At 34.8% G+C, this 16,175-nt stretch overlaps 2 protein-coding genes across 4 annotated transcripts in view; one reads left to right on the forward strand and one right to left on the reverse strand.

The window, feature by feature from the left end:
• The first annotated feature begins 59 nt into the window (after positions 1-59).
• Sld5 (DNA replication complex GINS protein SLD5) lies at positions 60-2,664 on the forward strand. The gene is made up of 2 exons (XM_028181353.2): positions 60-954; positions 2,510-2,664. The coding sequence occupies exons 1-2, from the start codon at positions 378-380 to the stop codon at positions 2,581-2,583; spliced, it is 651 nt and encodes a 216-aa protein (XP_028037154.2). The 5' UTR covers positions 60-377; the 3' UTR covers positions 2,584-2,664.
• LOC114248190 (ATP-binding cassette sub-family C member 4) overlaps positions 2,665-16,175 on the reverse strand; it is a 38,444-nt gene continuing 24,933 nt past the window's right edge. For all 3 annotated transcript variants that reach the window (XM_028181351.2, XM_089732927.1, XM_089732928.1), the window contains 10 exons: positions 14,103-14,292; positions 11,914-12,050; positions 10,737-10,877; positions 9,850-9,953; positions 9,479-9,768; positions 9,099-9,221; positions 7,792-7,914; positions 7,107-7,267; positions 4,672-4,777; positions 2,665-4,171 (listed from right to left, as the gene is read on the reverse strand). In XM_028181351.2, coding sequence (XP_028037152.2) covers positions 3,980-4,171; positions 4,672-4,777; positions 7,107-7,267; positions 7,792-7,914; positions 9,099-9,221; positions 9,479-9,768; positions 9,850-9,953; positions 10,737-10,877; positions 11,914-12,050; positions 14,103-14,292 — 1,567 coding nt within the window. In that variant the 3' untranslated portion in view covers positions 2,665-3,979. The remainder of the gene's footprint in view (positions 4,172-4,671; positions 4,778-7,106; positions 7,268-7,791; positions 7,915-9,098; positions 9,222-9,478; positions 9,769-9,849; positions 9,954-10,736; positions 10,878-11,913; positions 12,051-14,102; positions 14,293-16,175) is intronic.

The raw sequence follows: 16,175 nt of genomic DNA on the forward strand, positions 1-16,175 counted from the left end.
TCAATAAAGGTAGTAGAAATAAAATTCCGTGTTATTCAGAAAAAAAATTAATGACAATAGAGTATAGAGGTATGTCATAATTATCTTATAATTTGTTTAGTAAATTAGTACAGAAAATTCAAAAGACAATAAAACAGAAAATTTTAATAAAAGAAAAAGATAAAAAGAAAAATAAACTTAAAGATATGATTGTAATGTAGTGAAACATGAATGCGATTATATACTCTTTAAATTTATAATGAATTGGTAAAAAAAAGTTGTTTAGAACCTAAAAAACACCAGAACTCAAATTCGAGTCGTGAAAGCTAGATTAATATCCTTCAGTGATAACCTAAAGTTGCACTAGTATTCTGTGGGTATATATAATTTAGAAGAATATGGAGTCAACCGAAGAGTTGCAGTTTAGTGATGATGAAGAAGAAGTAACAGCTGAGACTGTTTTAAAAACACTACAAAGTGCTTGGCAAAATGAAAGATTGTCCCCAGAAATACTCCCTCATCAAAATGACATGGTAGAATGTATGTTAGGTCAAATACAACACATGGAAAGAAACATAAATAAACTTTCAAAAACTGATTTGAGAACCTCTATACACAAAATGGAGATTAGCAGAATTAAATTTATTATTTGTAATTATCTTAAAACTAGACTGAATAAGATTGAAAAATATTGCATTCCAATACTAAACCAAGAAAGACAAAGAATAGAAACTGATACTAATTACTTAACACCATCAGAATATAAATATGCTCAAGAATATGTTTTGAACATGGAAAATCATATGAAAAATGTGGTATTAAATAAAATGCCTGGTAATATGCAAGTCTTTGAAATGAATAAAATGGCAGAACATCCTAATTTACAAACTCATGTATTCCTTAAAGCCAATGAAACCATTAATGGGGTTGTATTAGAAGACTTGACTGGTGAAGATGAAGAAATTGACTTAGAAGGTTTGTTGTTGATTTTCTTACAACTAAAACAAATTATAGTTTTTCTTTTGTTATACTTTGATAGATAGAGCAATACCCTTGTTGGTTTAATGACCTTGACTATTGTACCACAGGATATCACCTATATCATTGAAGTTATCATGACTTAAATAATAATATTATGGTATATTGAATGATTTGATTATATATGTCTCAAATTGAATCTAATTCTCTTTGATTAATCCACAAAGAAGAAATAACACTATAGAAAAAATAAACTTGCCAAAATAAAAATTATATCCCATAATTATTGGTGGTAGGCCATATGGGAATGTATTACCATTAATTAGTCTCTGCCATAAAGCAGTCATGAAGTTTGAACAATTGGGAAAGTCCCCATACTAGATAATGGAGACTTAGACCTCATATCTCAGGGGGTATTCACATTTTATATTTATAGATTTTGGTGAACATTTAACATTGTGTAGGCATGTTCACTTCACTCCTGCATTAATTAACTAAAATCCATTGTATGCCTGACTCAGAAATTCAAAAGAATCAAAAACAGTGAATGACAGTTAAAAGAGTTAAAATCTTATACATAGAGTTAAAATCTTATACTTTTAAACTAGTCTAAACTGCAAAGTTATGCTATAATTTCAATTTTAAAAATGTGAAAATTTATTAATCTTTTCCAAGTTTTTTTTTTACTTTACACCACCACCACCACCTGGTCTTCATTTTTTTGCTTCTTAGATGGGCGAACTCATGGCCCACCTGACGTTAATTGTGATTACTGGAGCCCATAGACATCAATAACCTAAATGCCGCCTCCTGCCTTGAGACAAGAGTTCTAAGTCTCAGTTTTATGACAGTCAGTTAACGGCTGCCCCAACTCTTAAACCGAAACCCATTACTGCTTCATGGCAGAAATAGGCAGGGTGGTGGTACACATCATGCAGGCTCACAAGACACCGTACCACTAGTGAAAGTGTAAGTAAGATGTTAAATGATAAAGCTGTAATGTAAAAATGCTTGTACTTACCTTAACGTTTCAATTTAAAGTCTAAATTTTATTGTAGGTATGTAACCCAACCATATACTTACACCAGTAAAGTCAAATTTATTAATTTTGTAGGTTTGTAATTGCAGTAATGCTATCTATATAAATACTAAGTTTGTGCATTTCCTAAGAAAACTAGGGAATGTCATAGAATTTTAAATCTGAAATAGCAGTAACTATCATAGGACAAAAATTGAGCAAAAACTGAAACCATGCAAAAAAAATACAAGAAAAATCTAAGATATATAAAAGTTTCAAACAACATTTGGACTACTGGCTTAACAAGAAATAATTACTGATCTGTGGAAGATTACCTGTTCATCATTTTCACTATACTAAATGTTAACTTGTTAATAACAGCCACAAGTTTTACTTTATTGTTTACAATTAAATTGTTTTATTTAAGTATAAAATGTAAAATCTTGCTACAAGTGTGGGTTCAGACTAAGAATAAAAGTAAGTGAAATTCATAAAATGCAGTATAATGTCTTTAGTACTACTTATTTCTTTCAGAGGGCTCGCAGCACATCTTGCAATACAAACCAATTGCAGATCTTTTAAAGAACGGGAAAGTCACATTGTTATGATAGTAAATTTTCTGTAAACACTTTGTATTTCATTTATTTTTAAAACATTTGTAGCTAGTTTAATAAATTAAACAAAATCAATTTTTACTTTCAGTTTATTGTAAATTAACATAATAAATATACAAGGTAAGTACACAATAAGTACTGAAGTATTATAATCTCACAAAATTTAAATATATTTCCAGTTACAATTACTACTTATGTAAGAATAGACAGTTGAAACATTAAAAAACTACAATGTAAATTTATTTGTAATTATATCACAATATTTTTTCATAAAGCACTTATTTTTATTTAAGTGAAATCTGACAGCTTATTATTTTTCCTTACAAAAATATATCTGGAATTTGGATACATTTTATTGGCTAGCTAGGCTAGGTTAGGTTATAATGAACAGCACCTTACTAGCAGATCTTAAAATTTAAACATTAATCTACATATATTCGATAAAAACCTTATTATAATCAACATATTGTGTAATAAGTTACTTTTTTGTATGTTGCCATAGTAAAATGTACATTATACAAACATAAAGCAAAGATACAAATTAAAAACATTGCTTATAAATAGAGTATTAAATATGGACTGTAAATAAAATATTTTTATATACATATATGTATAACTAAATAAGTACTATGATTATTATTGGTAACATTTAAAGCTTCCTCATTATTTAAAAGTAACAGAAATAAACTCTTTGTGAAAATAGATATATGTAGATAATTTAAACAAATAGTTCGTTATGACCCTGTAAATGTGAATTGGACTAAAGATATCCATGCACTATTAATTTAGAGACGCGACATGTACTTTGGTGACAACCGTTTAAAATAGTAATTTAACAGTTGTGGTGGATATAATTTCTTACTTATCTATGTTAGTGTTACCGGGACTTTATAATATTCTTAATTAGATATAAACATCGCCAATGCTATTATCAAGTAAATATGACATTAAAAAAACCTACAGCAAACAGTGGGAACCCGTGAATGTTGCCTCAATTAAAGCTTCGATCTGACGTTTTAAAAGGCGGGCGGTAGTTTCTCGTCGAGGGTATTCAACTGTGGAGTCTATGGATACTTGTAATCTTTTAAAACCAAGTGTATCTCGAACTTGGCTGCCCAGCTATGGCAATTTATTTATTTGAAACTAATCTTGTACCAACGAATTAAGTACCTTAAAAATTTAAGTAACACATTAAGTACATCGTACATAAAACCGGCTTTCGACTCGCCTGTTGTTAAGTAATTATCTGAGCTCATAGACACCACAACGGAATGCCGCCTGCCACTTTCAGAATTGAAGTACCTATCAATTTGTAATGACGATTATGACAAATAGGCGAGTACGTGTGTTACATAATATTAACGTTTCTATTACGTAATAAAACGTTCAGTTATTTCGTTTTATCCTGGTCGTCCGCGTCGACGTATTGTATGTGTTGTGCGTGTGCGTCCCGCGCAAGTTCTCTAAGGCTCTGCTCTGAGGCGGGACCCAATTGTTTAACCATTTTCGAGAAATGCCCGTTATCGTTCTTAAGTAGCTCGTAGGGGTGTCCACATTCGACAATCTGGCCTGCTTCCATGACCTACAAGCAAATGTTGAGCACATTCATAAGACTGGCACAGCCATTAATAATTCGTTGTTTTTCAATTGGTGAATACGAGTAGACGAAGTCACGACAAGAAGGATATTAAACAATAAATCATAGCTCTTAAACTTCACTACGTGAATTCAGATAGAAATCGCCTTTGAGACACGAGGTCAAAATCTCACGTTGATTCTAAAAATTATATTGGGATAATATATATGTTGTTAATAGCTTATCTATTTTAAACATTAGTTAATCTAGCATATGGTTGGGATTGGAACAGACTCCGAGCTCGGCAGTTTGACGCGTTGATTGGTCAATGCTTATAAAATGGACTGTCCATTTTTTTGTTGCAAATAAACCCTCTGGATACTGCACATAAATATACAAAAGCCAAACCGGTCAAAGCGACGGGCTTACCAGTGAATACCACTACTAAAAATATATTACAAATTTATTAATAAAAAAAAAAGCCATAGTGAATACGATTGACTTACCACAACTCGATCAGAATCCGCAACGGTGTGTAGTCGATGGGCGACTGTGACAACGGTGCAGTCGGCAAAATGTTTGCGAATAGACTTCTGGATCAATGCATCAGTACTGAGGACAAAATGTGCACGTGTTTTAGACATAGACCTATATAGTAGGGACACGACATATTGTTCTATACGTACAATTGCTTATATAAATAGCACCCATTTTGAAGGCACATACATAAACATATATCTATCTCGTTCTTACTCAGCACTTTAACTCGCAGGAAAACAATATAACAGTATTTCAGTGCGTACATAAAATGAAACATGAATATACGTAAATATCTCCGTCTCCGTCTAATGAGGCCGAAAATCCGCCATGTTTAGCGCGCCAAATGTCATTGTCACGTCAGTTCGGCCGTCTGTTTTGGGTTGTACATTATTTATTGACTATGATATCGATTTAATATGATTGATTATATAAAATTTCATAATTTATCATGCTTAAAACATACAAAAATAAAAAAAAATGTGTGCGTGTACTAGTGTACACACGTAAGAAGTGAAACTTCTTTATGGCCTTATTTTTCGAAAAATGATCTACATGCAACTTTCTAGAAATTGGTTAAATAAAGTTAAATTAGATAAAGTTGAAACAAAAGGATTTTATTATCATAGACATGAATACAAAAAAGTTAAATTAGATAAAGTTTAAACAAAAGGATTTTATTATCATAGACATGAATACAAAAAAGATGGCGCGTAACGGAAAAATGTGACGCGTAACCGAAAAATGTGACGGTAAATTTTTTTCCAACGCCGATAAAGAAGTTTCACTTCAATAATTAAAACGTATTTTATAGGATCTCAAGAAAGTCGATGTCCTAAAACTATTATCTATATGTATTTAAATTCATTATGGAGCCCTCATCCGAAAAATCCATTTTTCGGTCGGAATCTAATGATCATGACACTAATCATAAATACCACTTTAAAATATGTCATCAAAACATATTTAGACATTCTGTTTAGATATTTCGGGAAAAAGGCTACCGACAAAATCTCTTCGGAACTATTTAAATAAAATAGTTTTATTCCACAGTGAGTAAAACACTATTGTAAATTTGTTAAATTTTTAATAATTCAGTGATTTTAGAGAGGAAGTCACAAGGAATGACGTTTGTAATTAATGAATAAATGTTCTGTAGGTGTTTTTTTTTCACGCGGTCCCTTGATAAGTTTAAAATTTGAATCACTCTCAAGCGAAAGTGATTCAAATGGTGCGGCGCACCTTCCTTGGGGTGCGCTGCGGTAGTATGTTACGGACTTTAGAGTCAGCAAAACAATTAAAATAGATTGTAATAGTCTAAGAAAAACACGTACTCAAAATACGATAACATTTAGCATGCTAGAAATGGGCTGATGGCTTTGAACTACGCCATATCTTTATGTTTTGCGACAAACGACAACTTTATAAAATCAGTGTAGCAACTTTTAAAAATCATCATATCGTTTACTTGGCAAATTCGAAGGACGAACTTGTCTTAGATTTCACCCATCTAAATCATATCATATTTGCACATAACAATATACCTACTTACTTCCCATTAAAGTATAAATTCTACAAATAAATAATACTCAACAATATTTAAAATAAAATGAGCCAAGAACGTTTATCGATAAAACCTGATAACATTGAAATCTTTTGTACAGCACTAAAGCCGCCATGTTTTGTGGCCAGATGACGTCACAGTGGCACGAAATTTTGGTTGACGTTTCATTTCCATAGGTTTCCTACTTCATTGGTTTTAGAGCATTCAGAGGTGGTCGATGGATTTCGTTACGTCAAATTATTTAGACAAACCATTTTAAATAAAAATTTTGTTTTCCTTCTTTTTATCTGTATTTTAAGTATTGTTCGTTCTATTGATTTCAAACTCCATTAGTTGTTTTAGTAGCTGATTACGTTTTGTACAAGGCCAACTTAAATGCCTCAAATATTAAATAAATCACAGCGAAGTGTGACCGAATGAAACAAGAAAGCAGATAAATAAAAAAAAAAGATGTGTGGTGTCGTGGCACACCGGATAGGAACGAAGTTCTTTATTATAAAAATATTAATTTTAAGTTCTATTCGAGGTATAAAGAAAATAAAACTAAAGGTTTCGCAACAACCCACGGTCATTCGGTAACGTGCCAACTTATTGTGGTACACTTCATTCACGATTGTTTACATAAGAGTTAGTGTATTGCGCAAACGAACGCTCTGAAATCGTGGTCAATGAATGATAAAAAAATATGTTATTTTTTTACATTATTACAAAGTTAAATCGTACACTGTGTGCATTACTAATAAAAGTCTTACGTTACGGACGTTTTTTCCCAGTTAGGGTACCCCTCCGCATCGTCCCATAAGGAACTTCGTTCCAAAAATAACATTTTTATTGTCTTACTTCGGATCTACATTAGCGGTAGCTTCATCCAACACGAGTAGTCTATTTCTAGCAAGGGCCGCTCGAGCCAGGCACAGAAGCTGCCGTTGTCCAGCACTAAAATTGGATCCACCAGAAGCGACTGATGATGATAATGACGTCACAGTATTTTTGAGTTCAACCTAAAAACAATGTAAATGTTTAAATTCAATTCCTAATTCTTATTACCTATTGAGATCGTATGGCGCTTAAGTCCTGTGGTTAATAAATACGGATCACCGTCTCGGTTATTTCTTACATCTTACTATTCTTACACCATGTTGATGATACATAAACTGATTGTAGGACCTCTGGTGAGTCCGCACGGGTAGGTACCACCACCCCGCCTATTTCTGCCGTGAAGCAGTAATGCGTTTCGGTTTGAAGGGTGGGGCAGCCGTTGTAACTATACTGAGACCTTAGAACTTATATCTCAAGGTGTGTGGCGCATTTACGTTGTAGATGTCTATGGGCTCCAGTAACTACTTAACAACTATGTGGGCTGTGAGCTCGTCTACCCATTTAAGCAATAAAAAAAAACATAGCCTTAACGGTAATCATTGAAAAGAAAAATTCAGGGGTTGTCACATATTGTTGTCAGGAATTCTACATAGATAAAAGTTAAATTTTAGAAATGATAATTGTCATTGCTTGCTATACTCCTTACCTGTTCTAGGGCGGTCCATATTTCAGCGTCAGTGTATTTATCGAATGGATCCAAATTGTATCGCAAAGTAGCAGAAAACAGGACTGGTTCTTGAGGAATGATGGAAATCTTCGAGCGCAATGCCTAAAATAATTAAATTAAACATTATTAAGAAAAGTCCTCTGATATTAGTATATAAGTTCTTTGTCATTATTTTGTCTTTAATCTTTTTTTATCGGGACAGATCGATTGTAATACGCCGCGAGGATATGCCAATGCATCGGGGCGGGAAATCAAACAGGAGTGGAAAGCTTGCTAACTAATCTTTTTAAGAGAAAAATGCATTTATGGAACACTCATAACGCGATTCAGAAAACTAACGTGTAGTTACATCTACTGTGTATACTATTGTAAAAGCGCTTAAGACTAGTTAACTTCAATGATTTCAAACTTAATTCAATGAAGCTTCAAACTTTGATATGCAATGAACGTCGGTGAGAGTAACGTCATCTATCGCCGCATAGTCGAACGAACACCGAAGGGTATAGTAGCATCTAGAACGCGCGAGAAGTACAACGCCATCTACTGTTAGATAGCGGAAAAACAATACTCGAAATGTGTGGAATATTCTCGATAATTCTAAGGATGTGGTATCGGCTATAAAAGCGTTGCAGAGATGGCACGCAGTCAGTCTGTAATCGGATTTTTTTTATTTATCCCGAACCCCAGCGCGTAACAATATGTTGATGTGTCTGACTACTAAATTAAAAGGGAACTGATCGAAATCTATAAACTAATTTTTGGGTGAAGCGCACACAACGACAAGTCTTTATCGTTTTATTTATGCAAATTGTATTCCATTGTAGCTACATACTCGATGACTCATTGTTACATTCTGTCACTAAATGTCACTGCGTCTCGATTTGATCTAGTTTAAAGATTAAAAGTTATTACATATTTAAATTTCATTATCTTAACAAAAGTGAAGTTTTTTTATTAAGTAATATTTATTAAACTAAGTATATTATACTTCGCTACATGATTTATCTGAAGTTGGTGAAGTAAAATAAAAGAAATTTACGACGACTTCAGTAGACTTTTTGGAAGAACTTGAGAAGCTACGTGCGACTTTGTTACATTTTTACAATCACGTGCACTTTCGCAGATCCTAAAAGGTTAGCCGGTATTACATCCTTAAACTCCATGAAATAATAAAATAATAAAACAAAAGAATATACCTAGAAACCACCACCTAAAGATCGCGCTTCGCATTATCCTTAAAAAAATGTAGTCGTGGAATAAACATACGAAAAAACAAAAAATCTTACTTTAAGAGCGATTTCTCCAGTTTCAACATCATCGATATAAATATGACCCTCGATCGGAGCCAATCGGAACAAAGCCGAGATCAATGACGATTTACCGGCACCGGTGCGCCCGACGACACCGACCTTTAAAAAAAAGTGTGGTAAATTAAACTTTATTCAAAGCTTATTATAAAACAAAATCGTACGTGTGACAGCTGTCACAACGTTTGCCTAGGTTTTCGGCTAGGGGCGCTGTTCAACTTCCTAAACTTCATAAAAATCCGAGTTAACTTTTACGCTATCGAGAACGTTAAAAAACTCGCACTAAGAACACGGCCAAACCGCGAACTCGTTCACTCGTTAAATTTAGCTGCCTACAAAGCATTTTTGTTTCTCCGTACCTTCCAGCCGCTTTCAATGATGATGTTAAGGTTTCTGAGCACCGGGTCGGAATCTTTGTCGTATCGAAGATTGAGATCCTTGAATACGACGCGAGCGCGCTGCGGCCAGCTCGGCGGCGGGGCGGGCCCTTCCGTCTTCTCGAGAGGCAGCGACGTGAATTGTATCACTCTTTCGACGCTGGTCATTTGCGATATAACCTCCGTTGTCTGTTTGATACCATACTGAACCATGTTCACCAAAATTAAACCTTGACTTAACGCCAGACCGACGTTTCCAGACTTCGTGGTTCCTGGTACATAAATAAAATTCTAAATTAAAAAAAATGTTGAATACGAAAATAATAATGATTAATAAAGGAAAATCGTCTCACCGTCATCCAGTAGTAAAAATGTATAGGCCACCACTATAACGTACAAGGCAGATATGAGACTGAGCCAGATCGAGAAAGCAGTGTTTGTGACCAGAGTTAAATACCTGGAAGAGACATGTTTATAAAAAAAAATTAAGACACAACTCAAAAGTTATGGTAAGGGTTTTTAATGTGACACGCACATGGAAAGGACCAGATTTCGATAATTCTTACGACAAAGCATTGTGCGTTCCGTGCGTAAAACAGCAGCTTCAAGATAAGAGCAAAAATCAGATATGCTGTACGCTTTATCCACGCTTCAGTCATCCTGGCCTAAAGGATAAGACGTCCGGTGCATTCGTATATAGCGATGCAAGCATGATCCAATCACGCAGGCGGGTACCAATTTTTCTAATGAAATACGTACTTAACAATTGTTCACGATTGACTTCCCCGGTGAAGGAATAACATCGTGTAATAAAAATCAAACCCGCAAAATTATAATTTGCGTAACCACTGGTGGTAGGACCTCTTGTGAGTCCGCACGGGTAGGTACCACCGCCCCGCCTATTTCTGCCGTGAAGCAGTAATGCGTTTCGGTTTGAAGGGTGGGGCAGCTGTTGTAACTATACTGAGACCTTAGAACTTATATCTCAAGGTGTGTGGCGCATTTACGTTGTAGATGTCTATGGGTTCCAGTAACCACTTAACACCAGGTGGGCTGTGAGCTTGTCCACACATCCAGGCAAAAAAAAAAAAAAAACGCCTACTAATAAAAATAGCAATGCCGAATTTAAATTACATACAAATATTTAAAAATAATATCATCTTACTAATTACGTTCCTACATATTTCTGTTAGGACATCAGACTTCAAGATCATTAAATATGTTGTTAATAGTAGCTCACCAGGCGGCTGTGTGTACGTCCTGCTTATCGTCGAATTGATCCGCCAGCATCATTTCAGCGTTACAAGCCCTCACGGTGGACAGGCCCGCCATGCTGGCCGACACGTGGGAGAACACAGGGCTCCGAGATATGCCTTCAACCCTAAGGAACCACGCACACAACACATCTATACTAATATTATAAAGAGGAAAGATTTGTTTGTTTGTATTGAATAGGCTCCGAAACTACTGAACCGATTAGAAAAAATATTTCACTGTTTGGAAGCTACACTATTCCCGAGTAACATAGGCTATAATCTTTTTTGAAAAAAATTAGGGATCCTTACTAAAACTCCAATAATGTAACCCAAGGTGTAAAAAAAATATCTAAAATATTCATTACATCACGTGCCCTGCGAAAGCTATTGATAATAGAATAAAATAATACTACGACTTTGTAGAACACATTATTATTTGCAAAAAGTGTCGCGACAGCATATGTCTAACTATTATAGTTATGCGGCAATAAGAGTTCTTTTATTTAAAAAAATAAAACAACGTCAAATATCGTTGAAATTTTTGTTAAAGACCCGAGCGGAGCCGGAGCGGGCCGCTAGTTACATATAATTTTAAATCATCGTTTAAAACTGGTTTGAAGGGTGGGGCAGCCGTTGTAACTATACTGAGAGCTTAGAACTCATATCTCAAGGTGGGTGGTGGCATTTACGTAGATGTCTATGGGCTCCGGTAAAAACTTAACATCAGGTGGGCTGTGAGCTGGTCCACCCATCTAAGCAACAAAAAAAAAAAGATTACTAAATAATAATGAATTTGTCTCTTCAAACTAGTGTATGAAATCAAAAAAAGGTGAATTTTATTGTAATTTTCATTATTTTATCTAATTGAATTGTTTCAGAAAGAACCGTAAATCTACTTCTATTCTTATAGGAGATTAATGAATTGGTTTACTGGTGCGTTTCGATTTGAAGGGTGGGGCAATGTTGTGACTATACTGAGAGCTTAGAACTCATGTCTCAGGGTGGGTGGCGGCAATTACGTTGTAGTTGTCTATGGGCTCCGGTAACCACCCGTTTACACCAGGTAGGCTGTGAGCTGGTCCACTCAACAATGCAATAAAATGAAATTTAAAAAAATGGTTGATTAAATTGTATATAGTATATAGCTATAGCTATCAATACCTTTTTACAGCTTGAGCGGTGGTGAGGTAAACGACGGTCCACAGATACATGAGCACCCCGCACACTACCGTCGTAAGCATCATGAAGGGGCTCACTATAGCGACCATCACTAATATACCGATCATCACCATAAATATCTGAAAGATTACAAAATTAAAAAATTAAAAATCCGAATAAAAAATGCTTAGCGAAAAATTACACTGTAAGTGCAGTGGTTCTTAACTACAGTAACGCGACACATTAGTGAAGTTCACAATCTCGCGACACGTTTGACAGGGGGGATCTTCTCAGTGGGTCGCATTTCCGATCCGGGGGTAGATTCTGCGAAGGCCTGCTCTTGCTAGGGCTAGAGTTAACTAAGTCCTCAAGTTAGAGCCTCGTGAGCTCAAAATACTCGCTCGTTGAATCTAATATGACCCCCCGAGGTCACTAGAACAGTTAGGAAAAAAAAAAAGCTTAACAGGGGCTTGCGATACGGTATTTTTATCTAAGGCGATCCGGGGGAATCGCATCTCTGGGTTACGTTATCAAACGTTTACTGGGTGTTAACTACAGAAATACGTTCAATAGTTTATTGATTTCTATTTATTTCACTTTAATGTGTGTAAAAATTCATGTGATAAAAATCAAACCCGCAAAATTATAATTTGCGTAATTACTGGTGGTAGGACCTCTTGGGAGTCCGCACGGGTAGGTACCACCACTCCGCCTATTTCCGCCGTGAAGCAGTAATGCATTTCGGTTTGAAGGGTGTGGCAGCCGTTATAACTATACTGAGACCTTAGAACTTATATCTCAAGGTGGGTGGCGCATTTACGTTGTGGATGTCTATGGGCTCCAGTAACCACTTAACACCAGGTGGGTAAGCTCGTCCACCCATCTAAGCAATAAAAAAAAAGTGAATATATAGCGGTGTCGCGAACTTGTAAAGAGAATGTTAGTCTATCGTTGAATAAAAAAGGTTGAGAGCCACTGCTGAAGTGCATTTTTTTGTAGATGATCGAATGTGGAACATTCGTTGGCTAACGCAATAATAAAATAAGCACAAGTAGCAGAACGAACTAAAAATTAAAATAATATTTTTTATTCAGATAATTCTGGATCTGATTAGGAGCTGGTGCTAATATCGGCATCCACCTGAGGGTAGATGGTGATGTTTATGGACTCCGATAGCTACTTAACACCAGATGGGTCAAGAGCTCGTCGATTAATTAATAAGCTCGTCGAGAGCAATTAAAAAGAAACAAAAAATGTATTGAGTTAATGTGCGGGCTAAACAAATGAATTGACCTTCAACGGACATTAGACCGTCTCAAAACGAGTTTATTGATTCTGTTTAGCTGAACATGTTTTCTTTTTTAGTTTCATTATAATAACGAATTCAAATTTAATCATATGATAAGTAGTCCGCCCCGGTCAAGCTTCTGCTACCGGCTTAGATGTATTTAGACTGATTTAGATACTAAGACATTAATTTCACGTTTTAAGCTAAATGATAGTTGCCACCGAGACTCCGACCTCATGTCGATCCTGATACAATAAAAGCAAATTGTTAATGCGCCGAGACCATTTCACGTTAATATTCACGTGACGTCACCCGCAACAAAATACAGTTGACAAAAAACTTAGTTTTATTTAAATTATTGAGTATGGAATTATTATTTGCAATATAATAGGGTTAAGTTCATGATAATGCTAAATAGATGTTTTCCTTTTAAAATACTTACAATACATTCTCATTACTGAATTACCAGTTATATTTATATATTAATACGTGAAGCAAAAACTTAGTACCCCTTTTTCGAAAATTGCGCGGACAGTGGAGTATAAAATTTTCTAAATTTATAGAGAATATACAGATGGAGTGCAGAATTTTAATTTTTTTTTTAAATTATGCATAAAAAATACATTAAATCAATAAAAATTCATTAGACACACTACCATGTATTTGACACACACACGCATGCATAGTTGCATCAAACTTTTCTTATTGCATATAGTCTGTGGTAAAATTTTGTTTGTCTTTATTAATATTTACCTAAAGTGCAATCTTGATGAAATCTGTGACAATAGAATCATAATAGTGTACAAACTTATAATTTTAATTAATTATAGTCGAATTTCGACTTACAGGAGACCACTGGTAATATTAAAAAAAAAACTATTAAAGACCATAAATTGCATAATACCTGTATGCTGTCTAAAAACATCCGGGGCAGTATCTCGTCGACTACGCCCATGTCCTTCGAGAATCTGTTGAGGACTCGTCCGGACGGGTTTGTGTCGAAGAAGCGCATCGTCGCCGCGATAATATTACTGAACATTTGGTTGTGGAGTTTTATAGAGCTCCGCATACACACCCACAGGAACATCATCGATCTAAAATGAACTTTATAGTGAGGAGATTAAGAAGGAAGGCAACATTTATAAAAGTATTCCTATTGACCTATAGAAAAAGTACGCCATGTGTACTCGTAACGCGCGATGCGGGTGTTCACATCTCATTATAATATAATAGTTCTAAAGAAATATACTTAAATGCATTTAATATAGCTCACAAATGATTTAAATGGAGTAGCATCGTGTATAAAAATCAATGTATAATTTTTTATTTTGGTAATTTCTCATAGGGAATGTTTCAAGCCCGCACAAGTGTGCTTAGTGCGAGTTTTTTAAGGTTCTCGATAACGACGTAAAAGTTAACTAAAATTTGTATGGAGTTGGAATGTTTGCCGCCAGGGGCGCTGTTCCAACTGCATACAAATTTGAGTTAGATTTTAGCTATCAAGAATTTAAAAAAACTTGCAGTAAGCATAAAAGTTGGTATTGGACTGAAGGTATTCATGTTTTGATATCTATGGGCTCCGGTGGATCGCGAGCACATTCACGTGTTTCATTCACATTTCACCTAAAAAAATCTTGACATTAATCATTTTTTTCAACAATTACTGCCTTTTTTGAAATTTATTTCAACGTTTGAAATCACTCATTCACTTTTACCATAGAAGTAATATAATTCGATTGGAAATCATAAATAAATAATGGGGATATTTCAACGTGACGCACGTAACAACGGTACTTTGTCAGTTATCCACCCATTACTAAAACTGATTGATAATAAATATCGGTTTTTTATGAGACGGATTTACGTGATGTAAAATTTACTTACAAAATAAAATTGTGTTATCTTCGTTTATTATCGTGTCGTATTTTATATAGGTATATACGATATACATACAAGGACGTGACAATGACAATGATACTAACCGGTGAATCAGTTTCAAATCTTGTATCTATAGCTGTAGTTACGCCAATAAAAGATATCGTTACAATTGAGTCGACTATTATCAAAGCCGGCAATCTGACTTTTGGACAATGATTGGTAAAGCAGAAAAACGAATTATTGACTTTGTATTCCATTGGCAGTCACAAAACTCTTCGGAACGACATCTTAGATAAATAACAGGTTAAATATTAACCTTTATTTAATGCAGGTTTTGAACCGTATTCTTTGAAGGAGACGATTATATTCAAATCAATCTGTATTGACATATCAATAACATTTTTTTGTCCAAATGCACAGATTGCCACCTTTGATAATAGACGACTCAATTGTATTTATTTATCCAGTGAAACATATCGACAAATACAATTGAGAACGTAAATAAAAACATGATTTTCCTTTGACAGCCGTGAGTCGGCGTAGACATACCAAAAAAAGGTACTTTTGAAAATACGAAATAGTTATATGATGCTAATAATAATAATAATTATCAATTTAGACCTAGCCCACGAGACTAGACTACCGCCATGTTGATTCAACCATCATTGTTCCAATAGTTGTGTACGATACACGATTTTGATAGCGAAAAGTTTGGATCAACATCTTAATAAGCTTTCGTTATCCAGTTGGATTAGGGGCCTAGTGCAGAAGGCAGTTATCCTCGATACTGCGCGCATTGTGAGGAGGTTTCTCACTTCGGAGTCCTAATCACAGGTGGCTTGTGTCGTAGACACCGCCATCAGTAGCAATCTATTTTTATAGATTAAAAATTTTTTTTTTTTGTATTGCTTAGATAGGTGTAGCCCATTGACATTTACAACGTAAATGCGCCACCCACCTTGAGATATAAGTTGTAAGGTCTCAGTATAGTTGCAACGGCTGGCCCACCCTTCAAGCCGAAACGCATTACTGCTTCACGGCAGAAATAGGCATCTTTTTTTTAAAATATGTGGTGTAATTAATTTGAATTTTAAATAAA

This window comes from Bombyx mandarina, chromosome 15 (genome assembly GCF_030267445.1).
Source record: "Bombyx mandarina strain Sakado chromosome 15, ASM3026744v2".
Taxonomy (NCBI): domain Eukaryota; kingdom Metazoa; phylum Arthropoda; class Insecta; order Lepidoptera; family Bombycidae; genus Bombyx; species Bombyx mandarina.